Genomic DNA, 26,538 nt, shown 5'->3' with positions numbered 1-26,538 from the left:
CAGAGGAGTGTTAAATTCAATCGCTTCCCTCTATCTATTTGGAGTGTAGGAGCCTGAAGGCCAGCCCTGTACTTCACCTGAGAAAGAAAGAGAGAAAATAAATAAATAAATAAAGAAGCAGCAGCCCGCTGCCTACACTTCATCAGAAGCCCGAGCTTCATAATAAATGGAGTGTCTGTGCGGTGGAGTTGTGCCATCAGAAACTCGCGCGCTCTCTATCCATTTCATCCCAGCGGCGGAGGGAAGGGTCAGGGTAGAGCAGCGTCGCCTGCTTCCCTCAGTCATGCTGTAAACTACCTTTTAGGAATTGTTTCTCAATAAGAAATGATCAGTCCATTTATCTGCGGCAGACGGAACTGTCTCCGCGCGCAGACCTCCAATATTTTTCGTTTGACCTGATCAGGGCAATAAACTACAGCGAGACACTTTCAATTTGTCACCGGCCCGAGAGCCACACACACACACACACACACACACACACACACACACACACACACACACACACAAACACACACACACACACAAATTCATTCAACTCCTCCCATCCACTGTGGATGCTGTGATTTGTTTTTGTCTTTCAGAAATAATTAGGCTATTCTGTACATTCAGAATATTATTTCTGAATCTAGAAAATTTTATTCGTCTCAAACAAGTCCATATACTGTTTACTTATTTTATTATTTTCTCAGTACACTATTCACACTCTTAATCTTGTCTATAATGTTTACTTTTCTGATTTTGTGTTTTCATTGCCATATATACTGTGTAAATTGTTGACCTCGTGTAATGCTTACCTTTCTACTGTCCTGTATTTATTGTAATATATGTGATATATTCTGCATACTATACAATGTTAGTGGCATGAATGAAGAGATCTTGGAATATTTTCAAAGCTTAATGTTAGCACAGAGTTCTTTCATTAATGGAAAGATCATTAAACACTCTTTATTCACTATTTATATGCTCAGTTTTATGAAATCACAGGGTATTATATTGGATTTTGTTAGATTGCTGCATATGCACTTTATTATTGGCAACCAGAATAAGCAAGTAAAAAACGTCTTTGCTGTTTATCAACTTGGAAAATCAAGCCTTTCTGTGAGGTCAAACAATTATTGCCATCATGTATGTCAAAAACCACACCTAAAATCTATATACAGTATAACCACATTCACAATTATTCGTGCAAAGATAAATAGCTGAAGCATTTCAGAGGACTTTATATTTGATATAGAATGTAGAAAGAATAGAACTTTATGTGCCATGTTCCACGTTTCATTGCAGTTTCCTGGTGAAATGAACACTAGGGGCGCTACAACAGCTGTGTTTTCTTCACTTTCACACAAATCATGACTACAATGGCTGATTATGACTTTATAAACACTTATTTTTGCACTATTACTCACACACTGCTATGTTATGATATCGAAAATTTTTTACTCAATGCATCATTTGAAAAACGACACATTTTAACGCTGTATTACAGACTCACCTACATTTACACACTTATTCCAACTCGATTAGCATCCGCAGTAACTCACCTGATAGTTTTGAACTTTGGACTCGGAAGTCTGGAAGTCCGCAGTTCGAGCACAGCCAAACACGCAAGCTAACACGTGAGGCGAAAGTGTCGTAGAAGCGACACGAGATGACATGTTTGCTTCAGAAAATGGGCTTTTCATGTCGCATTTGGTTTTGTGACACTACTGGTTAGGTTTAGGTTAACATTTTAGGTTAGGGAGGTACGTTTTACTCATTTAACCTCTAACATTCACCTTAAAAACCTCATCTGATTACGACACCATTCACTCGCTTTTGGCGTCCCACGCTGGACAGTTCACTGGGAAACTGCAGCCAAACGTGTAATGAAGCACTTAATTTCATTTTGCAAAAATGTTGCCACAGTCACGTAATTTTCATGAGATCAGGTTGAACAAATCAACTAAAAACTATCAATGTTGTCAAATGTGTTAGTGTGTGTATAAGTGAATGTTGTGCATTGTGTGGTATACTGCTCCTATCATGCTTTATCTCTCTCAAGGAACTCATGAGGAGCTGTTCTTTCCCTTGCTGAGCGATTTGAAGACATAAGCAAGATAAACTTTCTCATTCTGCCAATGTATGAACCCTTCCACTGAAGAATCTTTACATGTCTCCTCAAGAACGCAACTGCAAGAATTACTGATTGTTACATTTACTTACCATATTTACATAAAACTCTTGGAGTGTACTTGGAATAACAGAAGGATACAGTACAGTTAGAACAGGTAAAGTGGGACACGTTCTGATCATTTGTCATTGTTGTTTTTAAATTAAGATTCAAATGTCTACATTAATGTTATCAGTGACATACTATTTTAGCATGATACAATGTTTATTTTATTTTGAATAGAAGAATATACATATAATGTGAATGATTAAGATGAAGTGCCCCACTTTACCAGTATTCACCCAATGTTGTAGTCTAATTGTTGGTTTTATCAATTATTTGATATTCAAATGACGTTTTTTTATTCCGTATTCTCATTTCACTAGTACTTACATATATTGGTAACACTTTACAATAAGGTTCCTTTTGTTAAGATTAGTTAACAATATTGTTTACATGAACTAACAATGAACAATATATTTACAGCATTTATCAATCTTAGTTCATGTTAATTTCAACATATACTAATCAATTTTTTAAATCAAAGTTGTTAAAATTAGTCAATGCAATATGAACTAACAATGGAAACTGTATTTTTATTAACTAAAATGAATAAAGATTAACAAATTATGTGCAAAAAAAGATATTGTTTATTTTTTTGTTCATGATACATAATGAATTAACTAATGTTAACGGATAGCCATCTATCACAAATGCTCATATCTATACAACATAAAATATAATCAGAACAGTTACTGTATAATTACAGTTATGGTATGGTCTTGATACAAGAGTGAAAGTATATAAGAACAGTTATGTATGTGAATGTAAGACTGAATACACAATGTATTTCACAACATTTATTCACTAAAATACTTTTACATTTGCAAATGTTTAAAGATTCAATAGACGTGTTAATAACTGTACATGGTAATAAAATTGTTAAATGTTAAACACTGTTAATTTTAACGGTAAAAGAATGTAAAAACGTGACAGTAAAAGACCGTTAATTGGTTTACAGGTAGTTATCTTAACTACCATATCCAGTAAAACATTTTTATATTTAATATTTATAAAAGTCCGTCAAGCCCAAATGACACATTTTAAAGATAAATGCCTAAAACAACACAATTAATGACTCAAAATGGATTTGTTGTCCTATTTGTTATCTTACTGAGTTACTTACATAAATAATAGAGAGAGAGAGAGAGAGAGAGAGACCGGTAGAAAAAGCATTTGATTATGACTAATTATACATTATTATGCCAACACTGACACATCCTGGTCAACATCAGACATTACTGAATTTTTTAAGCATTACACTGAAATTGTAATGATGTCTGTTACCATGTTTGTTGGTTTAATTGAGTATTCTGTCCTTTAATAAAAAATTCGCAACATGAAGAATCATATATTTAATCTGGCACTGTATTCTAGCAACACAATAGCATCAGTTGGTTAAAAGTCTTTGCAAAAATGGCTCAGAAAAGATTTGACAAATTTCAGTTTCAGTTTCCTAAGTCAGCAATGAGTTACACCATCAAATGCAAAGACCACACACAGTTCAGTACAAACAACCAATTAACATTTACTGTCTTTTAAATTGTTTCTTTATTTCCTTTAAAATTCACCACAATAAGGAATAAACACAATTATTTACTACAAACAAATACATTTACTATATGCTGCTTTGGAATGGGACATTTGGACAGAAATTAGATTGCACTTTGCACACATAATATATGACTGATTCAAATTACTGCACTGATGTGAAACTACTTGAGATTTTCCATATTTAAAGACACTGTTGATCATGCTATGTTTAAACTGGTTTTATTTTCAGCTAATTTGACTGTGAAACAGGACAGCTGAATACAAGTTAGATCTACACTACTCCAGAATACTGAATTGACAACATATATAACTGTGTACATTACCATAGAGAGATTTGGCAATACAGTTATAAATCTTACCTTGAAAGTATATTTTGTATACTTTAACAACTTTAAAATTCATTTTGGAGAGAATAAAGTGTGTTAGGGGACAAAAAAACCACAGTAAAGTGAAATCAGCAATGAAATACAAAGGAAAAAGGCTCAATAGCTGCTTCCAAGTTTAAAGAACATCACATTCATGTTGACAAGATAGAGGCTCCGCCTTCACTCACATGATTGGCACCCCAGTCCAATTAATTATGAAATAAGCTCCTCCCTGAGGCGTGTCTTTCACTGTGCTATTTACTCTCATCTTATCAAACAACTAGTCATGGCTGGTTATTCCTTAGGAAGTGACAGTATGAAACTATGACGAATTACACCTAATAACAGTTTTTGAAGCTATAGGTGAACAACGAGGCTCATTTTTACTTATACAAATATAAAAATGGCACTTTTTGTCGCATGCTCACAGTATAACTACGACTAATTGCACATTCCATAAATACCAGGAAATGATCTATGGTTTCGTAATATTTGGCACAAAATGGTAAAAAGGCCACTACGATCGATCTACACAGTATTTTTCCGATGAGGATTTGAAATCATTTGTAAAAAATAGCTTATTATAGTAATATTGGTTATTAATATGGATTTTATTGAGAGTAGGGAATCGTGCAACGTTGTAAAGCTTTACAACCTGTCCATCAATTATAACCATAACCCAACATAACACAACCCAACCCAACCTAAGCTAACACAACCTGACCTAAACTAACCCAACCTAAACCAGCTCAACCTAAATTAACTTAAAGCAGCCTAACCCAACCTAACCTTACCCAACCTAAACTAACCCAACCCAACCTAACCTTACCCAACCTAATCTAATCTAACCCAACCCAGCCTAAACTAACCCAACCTTACCCAACCTAACCTAAACTAACCCAACCCAGCCAAAAATAACTCAACATAACCTAAACTAACCTAAACTAACCCAACCTAAACTATCCCAACCTAACCTAAACTAACCCAAGCTAAACTAACCCAACCTAACTTAACCCAACCCAAACTAACCCAACCTAACCTAAACTAACCCAACCCAAACTAAACTAACCCAACCCAAACTAACCCAAGCTAACCAAAATTAACCCAACCAAACTCTAACCCAACCTAACCTAACCCAACCTAAACTAACCCAACCCAACTGAACCCAACCTAAACTAACCCAACCTAAACTAAACTAACCCAACCCAACCTAAACTAACCCAAGCTAACCTAACCTAACCCAACCAAACCCTAACCCAACCTAAACTAACCCTACCTAACCCAACCTAACCTTACCCAACCTAACCCAACCAAAATTAACACAACCAAACCCTAACCCAACCCAACCTAAACTAACCAACCTAACCCTAACCTAACCTAACCTAACCAAACCCTAACCCAACCCAACCCAACCTAACCCTAACCATTCCATATATAGTTATCTCATATTCACTTGTCACTCTCAAACAGTAAACAATAAAATCACAGTTGAATTACTTCAATGTCTGTCCAGCTTCACTAAATAAAAAGATGGCCTTGACAGCATAAATATATCATACATCTATATCTACAAAAGGTAACACAGTGTTTTTCCTATTTTTCGGGCTCAAAATCTGGATGTGTAGTAAAGTTGTGTCTAAGCTTTTGTCTAAGGAATATTGAGGGCGCCTCGTTTTTGGTGTTGAAGGTCAGCTTAGAAGACTTTGGCCCGTTTGCTGTTCAGAGACCCGTGCTACAAGAGAAGAGATATCCGGGGGTAAAAAAAAATTGGGTTTTCTTTTGTTGTAAAACACATGAAAACATGCAAAACTGTTTTACTGGAGCAAAGAAACAGAAACAAAAATGACCTGTGAAGTTCATGCGACCATTATCAAGAAAAATCCTGTTTTCCATGCTACAAGCCTTTTAAATAACACCTGAAATCTGACTTTCTACTGTAGCAAATCAAACTCAGTGCAAAAATGTAATTTTTAAGTACAGTCAGTACAGAATGGATCAGATCTGACTCCAACACATCTACCCACAAATCCACTGCATACTGGCTTTATTTAAGTTAGTGAATCTTACCTTGGCCTGTTTGTAAAAGTGAGGGGCCAACTCTACCAACCAGGATGACTCGACCGCCGTCACGTCCCTCATGTAGTACTTACTGGTCTGAACCACCTCATTGAAAACCACCCTGAGACACGACACAAGAGAAACTGTTCTGTTAAATGGATAGTTCATTCAAAAATGAAAATTCTCTCATCATTTACCCACCCTCGTGCCATCCCAGATGTGTATGACTTACTTTATTCTGCAGAACACAAATGAAGATTTTTAAAAGAATATCTCAGCTCTGTAGGTCCATACAATGCAAGTGAATGGTGACCAGAACTTTGAAGCTCTAAAAAGCATATAACGGCATCATAAAAGTAATCCATAATACTCCAATGGTTTAATCCATATCTTCAGAAGCAATATGATAACTATAGGTGAGAAACACATCAATATTTAAGTCTTGGTCGAAAGTGGATATTTATAGTAAAAAAATGTTCAGCTGAAAATGCTGAAATGTTCAGCAGAAGAAAGAAAGTCATACACATCCTGGATGACATGAGGGTGAGTAAAGGATTTTCTTGCTTTTTTGTCTTTTTTTATGAAAGAGAATTTTCTTTTTTGGGTGAACTATCCCTTAAATACTGGATGACAAACAGATAAATATTGGGGGCTGTGGTGGTTATTTTTGATGAAATCAATGCACTGATTACAAAGGGTTATGTATTGTACCATTTTGGGGGCTTTTCTCCATACAGTACAGAATCAGGGTGAATGTACAGTTCTCTGTCATCTCGTAGGGTCCTGTAAATGAAAAAAAAACAAATACACATGAAATACATAATGTACGTATAATATTATTTTTTTTTTTGGACTCAAGATGGCGCCGAGTATGGCTGCTGCGTTGCGAGCTCCGACACAACATAGCAATGGTTTGTTTGTTTTGTTTACAATTCTTATGTTTTTTGTCTTGGATGTTGTCTGCCTTATTGTCTACGACAGACAAACACTTTTGGACATTGGCTCAGCGATCTCACACCGTAAACCGGACTTCACATTCCTCAATGCCGACCCGCTGTTTACAAACACGCAAGCGGAGCCCTTTGTCTGGGCAGCACAGCCGCGGAAACGCAGGAGGAAAAGGGGAAACAGAGCCGGCGTTCTCATCAGAGTAAGACGCCGCGCAAATCGACCCCCGCTACCCACTATTCTACTGGCAAATGTTCAGTCTCTGGATAACAAGCTCTGCGAGCTGAAAGCGCGGATCTCTTTCCAACGAGAGACGAGGGACTGCTGCGTTATCTGCCTTACGGAAACTTGGATGTCTGCGGAGATTCCAGACTCAGCCCTTGAACCCGCGGGGTTCTCCATGCTCCGAGCGGACAGAGCGAAAGACCTCTCAGGTAAAACTAGAGGAGGTGGTGTATGTTTTATGATCAACAAATCCTGGTGTGATCAGAGGAACGTACATTCCATCAAGTCTTTCTGTTCTCCTGATCTGGAATTTCTTATGCTTCTGTGTCGACCATTCTGGCTACCGAGGGAATTCACAGCGGTCATTATCACAGCTGTGTACATTCCCCCACAAGCCGACACAGACCGGGCACTCAAGGAACTGTATGGGAGTATAAGTGAGCAGGAAACCGCGCACCCTGAGGCCACGTTCATTGTGACCGGGGACTTTAATAAAGCCAGTTTAAAATCAGTCGCACCAAAATATCACCAGCACATTAGTTTCAACACTCGAGGGGACCGGGTTTTGGACCACTGCTACTCTCCGTTCCGGGATGGCTACAAATCCCTCCCCCGCCCACCATTTGGCAAATCGGACCACTCTTCCATTCTGCTTCTGCCAGCTTACAGGCAGAAACTGAAACAGGAAGCACCCACCCTCAGAACGATCCAGTGCTGGTCGGACCAATCAGACTCTACGCTACAAGACTGTTTTGATCGCACGGACTGGGAGATGTTCCGGTCCGCCTCTGATGACGACATCGAGCTTTACGCTGATAGCGTAATGTGTTTCATCAGAACGTGTGTAGAGGAAGTGATTCCGACCAGAACTGTGCGAATCTATCCGAATCAGAAGCCGTGGATCAACAGCGATGTTCGCGCGGCACTTAATGTGCGGACCTCCGCTTTTAATTCCGGGAACGCGGAGGAGCATAAACAAGCCAGTTATGCCCTCCGAAAAACTATCAAAACAGCAAAACGCCAGTACAGGAGTAAGATTGAAGGACAGTTTAACACCACCAACTCTAGAAGCATGTGGCAGGGAATTAACATCATCACGGACTTTAAAGGGAATAAAAACTCCGCCATGAACACCGCGTCACGGATGAGCTAAATACTTTTTATGCTCGTTTCGAGGGAAATAACACCGCCCTCGCGGAGAGAGCTCTCGCGGCCGAAGCTACAGAGGTTAGTTCACTCTCCGTCTCTGTAGCGGATGTAACCCGATCCTTCCGACGGGTGAATATCCGCAAAGCCGCGGGTCCAGACGGCATTCCGGGCCGTGTCATCAGAGCGTGCGCGAACCAGCTGGCTGGTGTTTTTACGGACATTTTCAACCTTTCCCTCTCTTTGTCTGTAGTCCCCACATGCTTTAAAACATCCGCCATTGTGCCTGTTCCAAAACAATCGAAAATAACTTGTTTAAATGACTGGCGTCCTGTTGCTCTGACCCCCATCATCAGCAAATGTTTTGAGAGACTAATCAGAGATTACATCTGCTCTGTCTTACCACTCAATCTTGACCCGCTGCAGTTTGCTTACCGCAACAACCGCTCCACTGATGATGCCATTGCATCTACAATACACACTGCTCTCTCCCACCTGGAAAAAAAGAACACTTATGTGAGAATGCTGTTTGTAGACTACAGCTCAGCATTCAACACCATAGTGCCCTCCAAGCTAGATGAGAAACTCCGGGCTCTGGGCTTAAACAGCTCGCTGTGCAGCTGGATCCTGGACTTCCTGTCAAGCAGATGCCAGGTGGTTAGAATAGGCAGCAACATCTCCTCATCACTGACCCTCAACACTGGAGCCCCACAGGGCTGTGTTCTCAGCCCACTACTGTATTCCCTGTACACACATGACTGTGTGGCAACACATGACTCCAATGCCATCATTAAGTTTGCTGATGACACGACGGTGGTAGGTCTGATCACTGACAATGATGAAACAGCCTACAGAGAGGAGGTGCACACTCTGACACACTGGTGTCAGGAGCACAACCTCTCCCTCAACGTCAGTAAGACAAAGGAGCTTGTGGTGGACTTCAGAAGAAAAGACAGAGAACACAGTCCAATCACCATCAATGGAGCACCAGTGGAGAGAGTCAGCAGCTTCAAGTTCCTGGGTGTCCACATCACTGAGGAACTCACATGGTCCGTCCACACTGAAGTTGTTGTGAAGAAGGCTCATCAGCGCCTTTTCTTCCTGAGACGGCTGAGGAAGTTTGGAATGAACCGCCACATCCTCACACGGTTCTACACCTGCACTGTGGAGAGCATCCTGACTGGCTGTATCTCCGCCTGGTACGGCAATAGCACCGCCCACAACCGCAAAGCACTGCAAAGGGTGGTGCGAACTGCCAAACACATCATCGGAGGTGAGCTTCCCTCCCTCCAGGAAATATATACAAGGCGGTGTGTGAAAAAAGCTCGGAGGATCATCAGAGACTCCAGCCACCCGAGCCATGGGCTGTTCTCACTGCTACCATCAGGTAGGCGGTATCGCAGCATCAGGACCCGCACCAGCCGACTCCATGATAGCTTCTTCCCCCAAGCAATCAGACTTCTGAACTCTTGATCTCCCACGATCAAAATACTTCAGCCCTGCACTTTATTACTCTTTTATCTCACACCGGACTGTCATAAATTATATTACTGTCATTATATTATGTCTCTCTTAACAACTGACTATCAACCGACAGCCTGAATGTCAATACAGTACAATACTGTACATTCTATATATATACTTTTTTTCATATATATTTTAATTTTTATTGAATAATGTGTATCTATATAGTATCTATATAGTAAAAAAAAAAAAAAAAAAAAAAAACAGCATATTGTATACTGTACAGTGTATGTTATTATTTGTATATTGTTGAGTGTAATTGTGTATAACATGTTTAAATTGTGTTGTGTTAATTTGATGTTTTAAGTTGTGTAATTATGTATAACAGATGTTTAAATTGTGTTGTGTTAATTTGATGTTTTAAGTTGAGTGTAATTATGTATAACAGATGTTTAAATTGTGTTGTGTTAATTTGATGTTTTAAGTCGAGTTTAATTATGTATAACAGATGTTTAAATTGCGTTGTGTTAATTTTATGTTATTGTAAATTGGTATATGTCTCATCACTGTCACGACTGCTATGTTGATCGGAACTGCACCCAAGAATTTCACACACCATTGCACTTGTGTATATGGCTGTGTGACAATAAAGTGATTTGATTTTTTTTGATTTTTTTGATTTTTGATATTAACATGAATGCTGATGTGTAAAGGACGTTAGGAGAAACACATTTATGGCTGGAATAGTTAGATGATACTAGTGATGAAAATGAATTATTGAGGATAAAGAAGGGTGAAACTCTGATTGACTGGACTGACCTGTAGGAGCCAGAGTGATGCATACGAGCAGCATTGGCAAAAAATCCTGACACAATACATCTGAGAATCACATCCGGGTCACCTCGAGAGCCGACAGAAGATCAGAGTTACAATCAGACTGATATGACAATACAATTTGACAGTACGACAAACTGATACATCAATATGACAAACAGATATGATAATTCGGTCTGGCAATATTGCAAACCGTTTGATTGACGAACTGCTAGGGCATAACGAAAAAATGGTGAGACAATTCAACAAACTTTCATGACAATTAGGTTTGACAATATAACATCAACCTGACAAGACAATACAACAAACCAATATGACAGTACAATCTGATATTACAACTAGGGCTGCACAGTTAATAGAAACAAAATCGAAATCGCGATATGACCTTGTGCGATTATTAAACCGCACAATAATTAAATAATGAAATGCTCTCTTCTTGTCCTGTCTGTATTATGTTAGTGCATTACTACAGTGTTTTCAGAGCGGTTCTGTGCCGCACAACTCCATCTCGTGCTCAGAGTAACAGATGTGCTCCGAGTTTGGTTCCGCTTGCTCTGCTTACATGCACTGAGCAAATTTGATTTTAAGCCAGGGGTGCTCATTACATCGATCGCAAGGCTACCATTCGTCAATCTTGGTAACAGGCCAAAAAGGGAAAGAGGACAGAGACAGAAACATTCATTTCATCCTGAACATTTATTTGAATACTTGATACTACTGTTAAAAAGTTTTAAAGCTGATAAAAGTTTTCTTAATTTGTATTTTTTTGTTCTATTGTTTTTAATTTGTTTCTATTCATTGCTTTTATTTTGTTTCTTTTTCTTGTCTTGAATAACTCATTGAGAACTTGAAACACCACATAATTAACAAATTAGTATTATTATTTGTTGTTTGTATCAAGAGTCATCAAATTTCACTGCCAACTACTGAAATTTGGTCTGGTGTAAACACTGCTTACATATATATTGTTCATGGTAGATCTTGCTATAATAACATTATGAAAAAGTGGATCTCATTCAATAAGTGTAAGCATCCCTGTTTTAAGCGTTCCAGATTCACATTCATTTCACTTTTGTGTAATTCCAAATATGCTTGGCAGCTACAAGAAATATATTATTTTTGTATGATAAACAATAATAATCAATATAATTAGAATATTACAATAACAAAATATTCAAGTTGACTGGGTTCCAAAAAACAATGATCATAAATAGTGGGCTGAGACAGTATCAGGTACACAGTGGACAGGTACAATGTGAATATAAAGAAGACAGTGTTTTTTCTCTCTCTCTTTGTTTCACTGTTTTATTTATTTATTTATTTATTTGTGAAAAAGGTCCGAGTTTGGTTCTTTTTAAGAGCACTCAAGTGTGAACCCTCAAAGAGTAGCCCAAGGCTTTTTATTGGCAGCAGAACATGGACAAAACATTACCAAATTCTGGTCAAAAGCAAACACTTACTAGTTTATTGTTTATAATACCGCAGTTCAAATCGCAATATTTTTCTAAATAATCACAATATGACTTTTTTGTCCAAATCCACAGGAGAGGATTTACTGTACGGAGAATGAAGACTTCACCCACAAATGGTGAACCAGGTGTGTGAGAGATACAGGCAAGCAGCTGTATCTCTTCGCATCGCCTGTAAACGCTCACTCACTTTCATCTGAACCAGTTTCAAAAGCGGAACCGCGTGATAGAGACTGAAGGACCTGGACGTTCAGCAAGCTGCAGACAGGTATACTTGTAGAGACTGAACGGCAGCCAGAGAAAATAACAGTTTTGAGATTTTAAACATCAGCAAATTAAACTTCAGCATTCAATATGTTTTATATCTGCATGTATAGTGTCCAATAATGCATTGGCAGTGTACACTTAAGTTTCTCTTGCCAATAAAGTCTGATAGAATTAAATCTGCCCATTTGAACATATTATTTTTTTTTTTTAAAGTCCACTGTAAAATGCCAGAAGATTTTGCCCAAATTGTGATTACAACATGTCCACTTATTTTATGGCATGTAAATATACACTTGTTTCAAAGATTAATACCTGTAAAAATGTGTCTAATTAACTCTATCTGAAAAAAAATAAATAAATAAATAAATAATAAAAAAAAAAACATAAATAACATATTAACGTACATATTTAAATAATTAAAATAAATGATGACTAACCAATTTCTTTCATGATCTTTGAGACAAGTATAATATATGTTTTTTTTTCCCCTCCGCTTTTCTCCTTGATTTGACATCCCAAATTCCCACTACGCCACCACGAGGACTTAGAGCGCACTAAGTCCTCATGGTGGCGTAGTGACTTGCCTCAATCCGGGTGGAGGAGGGCGAATTTCAGTCTGCGTCTGAGAACGTCAACCCGCGCATCTTATCACGTGGCTTGTTGAGCACGTTACCGCGGAGACGTAGCGCATGTGGAGGCTTCACGCTATTATATGCAGCATCCACGCACAACTCACCACGTGCCCCACCGAGAGCATGAACCACATTATAGCGACCGCGAGGAGGTTACCCCATTGAATGTTGATCGCAGTTATGATACACTGAAATGACAGCTTACCTTCACTGGACGTTCGAGGCACCTTAAACTTATTGAGGAGGTGTCTCAGCTGTTCTCGTACAGTCACGGCACGCAAGAGACCTTTATAGTTCAGGAAATGATCCTGACACCATTGAGAGCTCTTCTGATGCTGTGGGACACAAGAACACATTTGGTCTTCATAAATACATTTTATAAGCTGGGTTTGTATTAGAGGTAGGCCGTAGGTATAGGGTGATTTTTTTATTTTGATTTGGTAAATACTTATAGAGCATTGCAACAGGGCCAAGTGTCTGTCATTTAAAAATAAGGGTCCCCGGTGTATGTAGGCCTCGTTTATAGTAAAAAGTCCCACGTTATGCATCAAATCTTAATTTTTCTGTTTATTATTGGAATTTGGGTTGCACAATAAACTGCTTTTGGGATTTTTTTATTTTAAGAATATTGTAGCCTCAATGTCTGGGCACGTGATAGTAAGGATAGACTAAGAAATTTCTTATAGTTTTATAAATTGATTATTTTTTTAAACTATCTGCCGATTAATCGGTTATAGGACTTTTCCAACATCGACCATTCGCCATAGGACAATTTCGCCCAAATTCACTATCAGTTAACCTCTAGTTTGTATAATGTATCAAGATTTATCTTTAAGAAAATCAGCTTTTCAATTTGTGATATATCGGCCAGGTTGATTAATTGGCCGATATTTAGCCCTTTTGCGATTATCACATCGGCCGATAACTGTGTTTGCTTGGCCGATAAACACCAGTGTTAACTTTCCCTCGTCTCAGTTCCAAAATCTACCAATAGATTTGTAAATGGTAGTAATAGAAAACAATATCTGTTTTTAAGGATGTTGTTTTTTAAAGTTTAAGCGAATTTGAGTAAATACTGTACAAAATAAGGGTTTGTTTCACTTAAGAACTTTTGTGTGATTTGCTACTGTTACATTGTATTATGTATATCAACATTTATGTCATCCATCTTGCTCTCTAGATATTGGTATCCACATCGGACATTAATAAAACTCATATCAGTCAACCACTGCTTTCAACAGCAGGACGTGGCATGTCAGCCAGAGCAGTTACCTTTATAAAAGCCTCATAAACGTTCAGCATGGTCAAATGATCGCCCTCAGCCACGGCAAACTTCCTGTGCTCACGTGCCTGATGTAATTTGAACACAGGCAGATAGAAAAATACAAGAATTTATGGTAAAAATGATTTAAATTAGTTGATGATTCAAATAAAATAAAGAGTACAAAGTAGAAACATTGAAATCAAACACACACAGTTGCTTTCTTCTGACTGTGCGGCACCATAAATATGTTCTGAATTTGCATCATGGCCGCTATGGTGACAATCTCTTTGGAGCAGCCGAAGTTTCCAGATTCCAGCAGCATCTTTGCAAACATGGGACTGAGGGGAAACTCTGCCATACGCACGCCCATCGGGTCAGTCAGACGCCCGTACTGATCTAGACCTGATAGAGCAAGATCTTATGAGAATGCAAAGATTATCCACTAGACATTGATGATGAAGTGGCATTTTTATACCGCCAAGAGCGAAGAGCAGCTCCAGAGCTTGAACCATAGACTGAGCGGGTGGAGGCTGGAATACAAACACAACACAGCAATGACTCGCATCTGACCACACTCATCTGTGCTGAGGATCTCCACTCTAAAACAATGAAAGGATTCATATATGGGCTTGTATTTGTTATCTGTGCAGCAGGTATAAGTAGGTGGCACTCACAGACAGGAAGCTGAATCGCAAAACATTGTCGATGCCCAGTGCTTTGAGCTGCAGAATGACAGGAGCCAGATTAGAGCGCTGCATCTCTGGAACTGTAGATGCAGGCAACTTCTCAAAGTCCTCCTCTGATAGAAAGACAGAGACAGTTGTGTCACAATATAGTACAATATAGTACAGTGGAGCAGAGTTTCATGTTGTATAGTCCAATAAGTGTAGTATAGTACTGTACAGGAGGGATGAGTAGGGATGGGAATTCAACAACCATCCAGTAATTACTTTGATTTAAGTCTCTCAAGCCTTAAGTGCACATTACACAGTAACAGTTCTTGGTTCATTTCGAGTCGGACATGATGAAAGGAATCAGTATGTTTGTTTGAGTCACTCTGGTCACGCTGTTTGTTTCGCACTGTAGATTCAAAAGAACCGGCTGATTAGAGTCAAGTTTTTCATGCAGCTGATTCAGTAGCGTTGTTGCGTTATTTTGACATTTGACAGTATGTTTTCACATACAAGGAATTTGCTTTGGTGTTTGATGCATACAATAACAATAAACATGGTAAGATAAATAATAAACTATATTTAAGATACAATGTATAGAGAAAAAGTAAACTGACTGGTTTTAATATAGGAGGTTTTTTAATAGCGCAGAATGCACGTTTGAGAAGTGTTCACAGAACCGAAAGTCATGAAGATTATATGGTTCTGGTATTTTTTTTTAAACTGGAACCATTCTCGATTCCAAAACATGTTGAAATACATTTACATATGTACACAAATTAACATTTTCACAAGTTGTAAAATCAGGAATGGACAGTTTCACTAGTAACAATGTAATTACTGATATAAAAAAAAACGTTTTACTTGTAAGAATAGCACTGCTAAAAAACGAAATTAGGTTTTTTAAAGGAATATTCCGGGTTCAATACAAGTTAAGTTCATTTGACAGCATTTGTGGCATAACGTTAAAACAAAAATTAATTTCGACTCGTTCCTCTTTTTTTCTTTCAAAAAATTAAAAATCAAGTTTACAGTGAGGCACTTACAGTGGAAGTGAATGTGGCCAATTTTTGGAGGGTTTAAAAGCAGAAATGTGAAGCTTAGAATTTGCATTAATTACACTTACATTAATTCCTCTGTTAAAACTTGTGCATTATTTGAGTTGTAAAGTTGTGTAAATTGTCATTTTTACAGACATTTTAGGTTTTAGTGTTTGTTGACATCGTCATGGCAATGAAGTTGTAAATTGGATATAACTTTAAAAAGGTTAGTAAGTTATTTTATCACCCTAAAATCATGTTAACACGCATATTGTTTACGTCTTGTGACTATACTTTTGAAACAGTGAGTATTTTGACGTTCGAAAACGTCTCGCTGTAACCTCGATTTTTGCCTTTTTTTTTTTTTTTTTAAAAAAGGAGGGACAATTCTAAATACATTTTAGTGGTAATCAATATTATATGCTGTCGATTGAGCTGAACTTGTATTGGACCCAGAATATTCGGTTATAATTTCAGTTCGTTTAGATTAGAAACAGTATTTTTTCATTCTGGTTTCAGCATTCCACTGCCTCCTTTCCAAATTGTAACCAGATAGAATGAAATTAAATAATGGTTAATAATGTTCTATTTAAAATGACAGTACTCTGTGCTAAGAGTGGGTGACATACCAGTCGCAGTGTTGCCAGATCTCACAAGAGAAACAAACCAACTGGTCTGGAAAAACAAGCTCAAAATAAGGTACTTACCTCAACAAAAATAAAAAATAACCCTAGTTTCTATGCTAACTATTCTTCAGATTTGTGTAAATCGTGGCACGGTACCTGTATAGAGTCTGAAACACTTCCCTGCGCGGTTGCGTCCAGCTCTTCCCGCTCTCTGACATGCAGAGGCTTTAGAGATGGGCGTTATGATCAGTGACTCTATCGCTGTACAAGGGTTATACGCTCTCAGCTTCACAAACGCACAGTCGATCACAAACACCACGCCATTAATGGTGATGGACGTTTCAGCTATATTGGTAGCAACCACCACCTGAAAAAACCAACAGAAGATCATGCGAGTTAAACGTTAGTCTTGGCATACTATCCATGCTATAAAATATACAAGATTATAGGATATGAAATTGCAGTTTGTCCCAATATGGCGTACAGTCTTACTTCATATTTTATGGTATGTTATGTTGAGTGTGTGCAGTTGCACCTTTCTGACAGTAGGGGGCATCCTCTCAAACACTCTCATCTGTTCATTATAGGGCAGACCGGCGTACATGGGCAGCACACACAGATGCTTCTTCATACCATAGCGGGACAGAGTTCGAGCCTGTTCCTGGAGCATAGACACCACATTCTCCACCTCCTCCTGTACATATTCAGATGAAACGTCAATGCATTTTAAATTGCTACGACTACCAACTTCTTAGACACTTTTAATAATAAAACAATAGATATGGTTGTCAATTTTTGGTTGTCAAATGTTAGTGGAACATGTGTTCTGTGGTGACTGCTAGGAAACCTTGGGGTTTACAAAATTTAGTTAAAAAAATTATCAAACATATTCAAAAAGTGCAATAAGCACTCCAACCCAAGAAAAGGCAACAAAGAAGTAAAAATGTTAGTTGATTTTTTTGGGTGTTCAGTCAAATGTACAGTTTAATGGAAAATTCTGGGTTCAATACAAGTAAAGCTCAGTCGACAGCATTTGTGGCATAATATTGATTCCTTTTCTTTAAAAAAACGTACAAATTAAGGTTACAGTGAGGCACTTACAACTGAAGTGAATGGGGCCAATTTTGGAGGGTTTAAAGGTAGGAATTTGAAGTTTATAAAAGCATTTACATTATTTCTTCTGTTAAAACTCATGTTTTATTTGTGCTGTAATATTATTTAAATCATAATTTTTACAGTCATTTTAGGGTTTTAGGGGTTTGTTGACGTGATGGAGTGGTCGAGTGTTCGTCTAGAGAGAAAGAAAGCGGTAAAGGTGCACACACCTGAGCGCTATAATGTTTAACACCTGTTTCTGATTGCAGTAAGCACTGGGGAGAGTGATAAAAACGGACCACACCAGAGACGAGGGAGAGAGAGCTACCTGTCTGAAAGAGACTGTGTTGTGTTTAGCTAAAGAGTGTCATGCTGAAAAGCCCCTTTGAGTTTGTTATTAAAGTTATACCTTTGAGTTGAAGTCCAAGTTTCCTGTGTCTTCCTTTCCTTCCCTTCCTTGTATGTTTACACTGGTGGCGAAACCCGGGAGAATTGGAAGAAATACGCCAGCCTGGAGTCCTCGCAGTTGGCGGAAGTCATCAAGTCCCTCGCCAGTATGCACCATGCGCAACATCGGGCCCTGCTTGAGCTATGCCAGGACCAGGATCGCAGATTCCAAGAGGTGCTCAAGCAGAGGATCAGCACGCAATCCAGAGCTTACTACACCAGGAGAAAGCCCCAGCCGCCACCCCGGACCCAGCAGCCCCCAAGCCCCCGGTTGCCCTCATGAAGATAGGGGCAGAAGATGATCCCAAGGCCTTACTGGATCTGTTCGAGAGGACGGCCGAGATCTGGGGCTGACCGCGTGCTCAGTGGGCGGCCAGACTCATCCCATTGTTGTCCGGGGAAGCTCAACTCGTGGTACAACAACTACCGGCTGCAAGTCTCCTGGTGTATGATGATCTGAGGAAGACCATCCTGCAGCGAGTCGGTCACAGCCCTGAGCAATGCGACAACTCTACCAGTCTACTTCACTCAACAGGTCCGGGAAGCCTGCTGGAAGTGGCTGCTGGCTGAGGACCGCAACGCTGAGGGAGTCATCGATCTCGTAGTGCTGGAACAGCTTATCCATTGTCTACCGAAAGGAATGGCGGAGTGGGTCCAGTGCCAGCGCCTGGTGTCGTTGAAGGAGGCCGTCCAACTGGCGGAGGACCATATGTCGGCGTATCAGAGGGCGGAAGAGCTCTCCCACTCTCCCCTTCCCGTGTTTCCCCCCCTCTCTCCTCTCACTCTGTCCCTTCACTGCAGCCCATCCCAGTACCCTGGAGGCGTGGAAACCTGCTGCCGAAGCCAGCTCCCCATTCGCGGGGGTTTGTCCCGCCACCGGTGTTCTGCGTCTCATTGCTCTCCCCCTCAGGTGGTTGTACCCGCCGACACAGGTGCGGGTATAACGCCTGGGCCAGCCTGCTGGAGCTGCGGGGATCCGGGGCACTTCCGGGACCAATGCCCAGTGATGGAGCTGGGAACTGCGGTCCGGGTCCCTGACACTCCACGGGCTGCCCCTGATTGAGCCGGAGCATACAGAATACCAGTGAGTGTCAAGAGGAGTACACATCAAACCTTGGTGGATATGGGCTGTATACCCGTTCGAGCTGCTGTATGGGCGGCGGCCGCGCGGTGTGCTTGACGTCATACGGGAAACTTGGGAGGAGGGACCTTCAAACAGTAAAAATTAAATTCAATATGTTCTTGATCTTAGAGCAAAACTCCACACTTTGGGTCAACTAACACAGGAGAATTTGCTCCAAGCTCAGGAACGTCAAAGCCGACGGTATAACAGGGGTACTCGGCTACGGGAATTTGCACCGGGAGATAAAGTGCTCATATTACTCCCCACATCGAGCTCTAAATTACACGGCAAGTGGCAAGGGCCCTTTGAGGTCACACGATGAGTGGGAGATCTTAATTGTGAGGTAAGACGAACAGATAGAGGTGACACGCATCAAATATACCATCTCAACCTCCTGAAATTATGGTGGGAGGCGGTCCCTGTGATGCTGGCAATGGTAGTTCCGGAGAGGGCTGAGCTCAGAATGGAGGTGAACGTAAAAGCCAATCATGTCGCCCCGGTCACTTGTGGAGACCACCACTCACTGTATCAAGTCACAGAGGTTGCCAAGTTGCAGAAAGAATTTGCTGATGTGTTTTCTCCTCTGCCGGGTTGTACAAACCTCATCCAGCACCACATCGAGACGGTGCTTGGGGTAGTGGTACGTAGCCGTCACTACCAACTGCCTGAGCACAAATAGAAAGTAGTTCGGGAAGAATTAATGCAATGCTTGATATGGGAGTAATAGAGGAATCCCACAGCGATTGGTCCAGCCCGGTTGTTCTAGTTCCTAAGAGCGACGGGTCTGTAATGTTCTGTGTGGATTATAGGAAAGTCAATGCGGTGTCTAAATTTGACGCATACCCAATGCCTCGTATTGATGAGTTGCTCGATCGGTTGGGCACAGCTCGCTTTTATTCGACACTGGATTTGACAAAGGGTTATTGGCAGATCCCCTTAATGCCAATATCCCGTGAAAAAACGGCCCTCTCCACACCGTTTGTCTTACACCAATTTGTGACGCTTCCATTCGGTGTGTTTGGGGCCCCGGCTATGTTTCAGCGCCTCATGGACTGCGTCCTCAGACCACACTCTGCTTATGCCGCTGCCTATCTGGATGACATCATTATATACAGTAATGATTGGCAGCGGCACATGCAGCATCTGAGGGCTGTTCTGAGGTCGTTGCAATGGGCGAGACACATGTCAAACCCCAAGAAGTGCGCAGTTGGACGGGTGGACGTACAGTATCTAGGGTTCCACTTGGGCCACGAGTAGGTGCGTCCCCACATTGATAAAACTGCGGTGATTGCGACCTGCCCGAGACCCAAGACCAGAAAGTAGGTGAGACAATTCCTGGGGCTGGCTGGCTATTATAATAGTTGTGCCTAATTAGTCAGATGTCACCAGCCCGCTGACTGGTCTCACTAAAAGGGGAGCTCCAGACCTGGTCCAGTGGACATAGCAGTGTCAACAGGAGTTTACGCAGGTGAAGGCTGCACTTTGTGGCGGACAGCTTTTACATTCAGCCGATTTCTCTCTCCCTTTCATTTTACAGACGGACGCTTCAGACAGGGGGCTGGGGGCGGTGCTCTAGCAGGTGGTGGAGGGGGAGGAACGCCCAGTGCTGTACATTAGTCACATGCTCTCAATGAGGGAGACTAAGTACAACACCATTAAGAAAGAGTGTCTTGCCATCAAGTGGGCCGTCCTCACTCTCCGGTACTACCTGTTGGGGTGGGCCTTCACCCTCTGTTCAGATCATGCCCCACTCCAATGGCTCCACTGCATGAAAGATACCAACGTGTGGATAACCCGTTGGTACCTGGCTCTTCAGCTGTTTAGGTTCGAGGTGGTCCTCAGACCACACTCTGCTTAAGCCGCTGCCTATCTGGATGACATCATTATATACAGTAATGATTGGCAGCGGCACATGCAGCATCTGAGGGCTGTTCTGAGGTCGTTGCGACGGGCGAGACACACGTCAAACCCCAAGAAGTGCGCAGTTGGACGGGTGGAGGTACGGTATCTAGGGTTCCACTTGGGCCACGAGCAGGTGCATCCCCACATTGATAAAACTGCGGTGATTGCGACCTGCCCGAGACCCAAGACCAAAAAGTAGGTGAGACAGTTCCTGGGGCTGGCTGGCTATTATAATAGGTTGTGCCTAATTAGTCGGACGTCACCAGCCCACTGACTGGTCTCACTAAAAAGGGAGCTCCAGACCCGGTCCAGTGGACATAGCAGTGTCAACAGGAGTTTACGCAGGTGAAGGCTGCACTTTGTGGCGGACAGCTTTTACATTCAGCCGATTTCTCTCTCCCTTTCATTTTACAGACGGACGCTTCAGACAGGGGGCTGGGGGCGGTGCTCTAGCAGGTGGTGGAGGGGGAGGAACGCCCAGTGCTGTACATTAGTCGCATGCTCTCAATGAGGGAGACTAAGTACAGCATCATTAAGAAAGAGTGTCTTGCCATCAAGTGGGCTGTCCTCACTCTCCGGTACTACCTGTTGGGGCGGGCCTTCACCCTCTGTTCAGATCATGCCCCACTCCAATGGCTCCACTGCATGAAAGATACCAACGTGCGGATAACCCGTTGGTACCTGGCTCTTCAACTGTTTAGGTTCAAGGTGGTCCACAGACTGGGGGTGCAGATGGCTGTTGTGAACTTCCTTTCCAAAAATGGGGGGGGGGGGGTGAGAAGACCAGATGACTCCCCGCCCTGAGTCGGGCGGTGGGGATATGTGGCGGCATTCGTCTGGAGAGAGAAAGCGGTAAGGGTGCACACACCTGAGCGCTATAATGTCTAACACCCGTTTCTGATTTCAGTAAGCACTGGGGAGAGCGATAAAAAGGGACGATGCCAGAGACAAGGGAGAGAGAGCTACCTGTCTGAAAGAGACTGTGTTGTGTTTAGCTAAAGAGTGTTATGCTGAAAAGCCCCTTTGAGTTTGTTTATTAAAGTTATACATTTGAGTTGAAGCCCAAGTTTCCTGTGTCCTCCTTTCCCTCCCTTCCTTGAACGTTTACAGTTGACATTACATCGTCATGACAACGAAGTTGTAAAATTGGCTATAACTTTACACAGAAATGTTAGTAAGTGATTTTATCACACTAAAATTATGTTAACACGCATACTGTATTGTTTATGTCTTGTGTCTGTACTTTTGAAACAGTGAGTATTTTAACGTTTGCGGACTGGCCCCCATTCACTTCCATTGTAAGTGCCTCAATGTAACTTAGATTTTTGCTTTTTTTTAAAGAATGGAGGGACGAGTCAAAATACATTTTTGTGGTAATCAATATTATGACACAAATGCTGTCGACTGAGCTTAACTTGTATTGATCCCAAAATATTCCTTTAATTCTTGCATATCTTAACAGACTGATATGCACACAGAATCATGTTACGGCTATGTGATTTTAGTAACATCATTCATATTTTTACTAATGGATTACAGTTAGTAAAGAATAAATCAGTTTGAAACACATTAGTGAGGTCAAATATAAAATCGCAACAAATTTTTTTGGCAATCTTTTGTTGTCAGGTGCATTCCTCATAGATCTCACACCTGTCCTGTGAGAAACGCCAACACATCACCATCATCTTCTGTCTCGTGAATCTTCAGCACTGTTTCCACCGTGGCCTTCACATAGTCTGGGACTGGACTACAGAGAAAACATTCGAAAAAGATCTACTTAAACCATCATCGCTATACACAACAGACAGAGAGACAAATTAATCTCACAGGGTTCATTCTCTCTGAACACAATGCTCATTTCATGAAGCACACACCTGACAGTGTAGAAGAGATCCACAGGGAACGTTCGGCCCTCAATGGTAAGAATCCCGCAGGTGTCTTTACTTGGGTCTCCAGACTCATTCAGGTTGAAGAAATCTTGAAATTTCTGAGAAAAATTGCTGTTTTAGATGTACACGGTACAAACAACTCAAATACAGTCCAGAAGCCAAAGACTGCAATAGTTGAGCCATATGAAATCCATTTTATTTTTACCAAATTCCATGTTTTCCGTTTAATTTTTTAAAAAGTTGTGTTTTTAAGTTTAATTACATTTTACCCTATAAAAAAAAAAAAAAAAAAACCTGCCAAATCAAATTAATTCATAGAATTTTAATCACATGAAAACAGAACAATTATTTTTTAACATACAATTGCATCATTTATTTTTTTTTTTTTTCAAATGAAGTGCTGGCAGATACTTACAGAACATTCCAAAACAAAACAAAATTGGAGTTATTTTTTAATAATTGATGAAATTCATTGATGAAAACTTTATTTAGTACAGCAGCACTCTTGCTCGTAAGATATTGCTTAAATGTAATTATTATTGATACATTTTTATTATTTATTATTATTACTTTTATTTATTACTACTAATTAATTGAATATCACATTTTACTATACAGTAGTAATACATTATATTTCTGTCACAATTTCATGTTTATATTGGTGGAAAACCGATTCGAGTTTTATGTTTTTAACGACAGCTTCTCGCTTCTGGATAAGAAGTTCGCTATATGGCTTAATGTGCTTGTTAAACTGCAAAAGGCTGATATTTAATTATATGAATACACAGTCTGCGTGTGCTGCGAGCTTCATGTGATGATGATGATGATGATGCAGTGTTATCAATGTATGTGTGGCCGGCTTCACACATTCACTTTGAAGTATGCAGCACATGCAGACTATATTTCATCATGTTTTCCTTTTTGTTATTATTATTATTATTTTTCAGAACTACATGTTTTAGAGTTTAATTTAATTTCATCATCAAAAATTCGTACAACTTTTAACAAGTGAAAATATAACTTTTCAACATGTCATTACACTTTACTGCTAAACTTTTATTCAACAGCAGTCTTGCTTGTGATATATTACTTTATTATTATTATTTATTATTATCATTACAGTGAATATTACATTTTACTATACAGTTGTAATGTATTTCTGTCACAATTTCTTCAATTTCAGGGCTCTAGCTTATATTTTGAAACATGCTTTTATTATGACGTGTATTTTTTGCCGGAATCTTCACTTTCCGGATAAACAGTTTGCGACACAAAGACTTCTAAGTCATGTCTGAAATCTCATCTCTTTACACTGGCCTTTGAGTCTGACAAATGAAATGTAGGACACAGTTTTGGAGTGTTTGTATGTTGTGTTTTAGATTATTGGTGTTTGTGTATGTGTTAATTTTTAAATGTTATGTTTTAAATTGTATTACTGTGAAGCACTTTGGTCAACTCTGTTGTTTTAAATGCTTTATAAATAAAGTTGAGTTGAGATTGAAGTGCAAATGCTGTGATTCAATTACATAAATATATAGTTTACATGTGCTACATGTGCAATACATTCTCAGCACCACACCCTGTTAAACACCCGCCTCCTGTGTGCAACTCTTCTGTCTCAATGTTCTCTCCTCTGACTGACACTGAGGTCTCTAAACTCCTCTCCAACCACCACACCACCTGTTCCCTTGACCCCATTCCTTCCCACCTTCTTCAGGCCATCTCTCCGTCAATCTTACCTGCACTCACACACATAATTAACACATCTCTACTTACAGGCATTTTTCCCCACTACATATAGGCAGGCTCGAGTAACCCCACTTCTGAAGAAACCTGCACTTAACCCCACACAAGTAGAACACTACAGACCAGTCTCTCTCATCCCATTCATGGCGAAAACACTTGAAAGGGCAGTTTTCAATCAGATCTCTGCCTATCTCTCACAGAACAAGCTGCTGGATGACAATCAGTCAGGCTTCAAAAGTGGACACTCCACCGAGACTGCCCTGCTGTCTGTCACTGAGACAGGTGAAAACTGGATCCTGATACTGCTGGACCTTTCTGCAGCCTTTGACACAGTCAACCATCAGATCCTACTCTCCACCCCCTCTACTATGGGCATCACAGGAACTGTGCTTGACTGGTTTAATTCATATCTCTCAGGTAGGTCCTTCAAGTTAGCCTGGAGAGGTGTCCAAGTCACATCAGCTACTTACTGGGGTACGTCAGGACTCAGTGCTTGGGCCACTTCTCTTCTCTATATACACAACATCACTGGGACCCATCATTCAGGCACATGGTTTCTCTTACCACTGCTACGCTGATGACACAGCTCTACTTGTCTTTCCAGCCCAACAACACCATGGTGACTGCTCGAATCTCTGCCTGTTTGGCAGACATCTCGGCCAGGATGAAGGAACACCACCTGCAACTTAATCCAGCCAAGAATGAACTCCTTGTCTTTCCAGCCAACCCTGCTGTTGAACACAACATCACCGTGCAGCTGGGTGCAACTACAGTGACGCCTTCCAAAATGGTCAGAAATCTAGGGGTAACCATCGATAACCAACAAAATTTCACAGACCACATCTCAAAGACAGCACGATCATGTAGATTTACACTCTACAATATCAAGAAGATCCTTCCTCTCTGAACATGTCACACAACTTCTTGTTCAGTCACTTGTCATAACTAGACTGGACTACTGTAACACTCTCATTGCAGGCCTCCCTACATGCGCAATTAGACCCCTGCAAATGATCCAGAATGCAGCAGCATGTCTGGTCTTTAATGAACCAAAGAGAGCACATGTTATACCACTCCTTGTCTCACTTCTCTGGCTGCTGGTTGATGCACGTATCAAATTCAAGGCTCTGATGCTGGCATACAGAACAGTCACTGGGTCTGCTCCAGCATACCTTAAATCGTTTCTGCAAAGCTACGTTCCCACCAGAAGCCTGTGGATGGCTAAGGAACGGCGCCTTATTGTACCAACACAAAGAGGCACCAAAACACATTCCCGGAATTTCAGCTTCATCGTACCAAGTTGGTGGAATGACCTTCCCAACTCCATCCGTGAAGCTGACTCATTTTCTGTCTTCAAAAACAGCTAAAAACACATCTTTTCCATGAGCACTTAACCAGTCACAAAAAAAAAAAAAAAAAAAAAAAGAAATTCTTGTTGCACTTTAATCTGTCTTGAAAACTACTATTCTGATGCTAGTGAAACTTTGTAATATGGCACTTTTCGTACCAATGTTTCCTTAAAGTGACTCGCTTATAATGTATTCCTCTTTTGTAAGTCACTTTG

The 26,538-nt window shown here is 40.5% G+C and overlaps 1 protein-coding gene and 1 long non-coding RNA gene across 2 annotated transcripts in view; one reads left to right on the top strand and one right to left on the bottom strand.

Moving 5' to 3' along the window:
* The window catches only part of LOC127418969 (uncharacterized), a 983,530-nt gene that overhangs the window by 350,552 nt on the left and 606,440 nt on the right, over window positions 1-26,538 (top strand). The window lies entirely within an intron of this gene.
* The window catches only part of LOC127418899 (probable ATP-dependent RNA helicase DHX35), a 32,312-nt gene continuing 8,594 nt past the window's right edge, over window positions 2,821-26,538 (bottom strand). Inside the window, exons 9-21 of the mRNA XM_051659797.1 lie at window positions 23,214-23,326; window positions 22,990-23,086; window positions 17,308-17,466; window positions 16,929-17,139; window positions 15,110-15,234; window positions 14,911-14,965; window positions 14,647-14,837; window positions 14,444-14,521; window positions 13,377-13,506; window positions 10,789-10,870; window positions 6,898-6,969; window positions 6,196-6,307; window positions 2,821-5,860 (exon numbers count right to left, since the gene is read on the bottom strand). Of these exons, the coding sequence (XP_051515757.1) occupies window positions 5,822-5,860; window positions 6,196-6,307; window positions 6,898-6,969; window positions 10,789-10,870; window positions 13,377-13,506; window positions 14,444-14,521; window positions 14,647-14,837; window positions 14,911-14,965; window positions 15,110-15,234; window positions 16,929-17,139; window positions 17,308-17,466; window positions 22,990-23,086; window positions 23,214-23,326 (1,464 nt within the window). The 3' untranslated portion in view covers window positions 2,821-5,821. The remainder of the gene's footprint in view (window positions 5,861-6,195; window positions 6,308-6,897; window positions 6,970-10,788; window positions 10,871-13,376; window positions 13,507-14,443; window positions 14,522-14,646; window positions 14,838-14,910; window positions 14,966-15,109; window positions 15,235-16,928; window positions 17,140-17,307; window positions 17,467-22,989; window positions 23,087-23,213; window positions 23,327-26,538) is intronic.

The sequence above is a fragment of the Myxocyprinus asiaticus genome, chromosome 28 (assembly GCF_019703515.2).
Source record: "Myxocyprinus asiaticus isolate MX2 ecotype Aquarium Trade chromosome 28, UBuf_Myxa_2, whole genome shotgun sequence".
Lineage (NCBI taxonomy): Eukaryota > Metazoa > Chordata > Actinopteri > Cypriniformes > Catostomidae > Myxocyprinus > Myxocyprinus asiaticus.
Note: the sequence above shows the minus strand (reverse complement) of the source record. Positions and strands in the feature narration are given on the sequence as shown.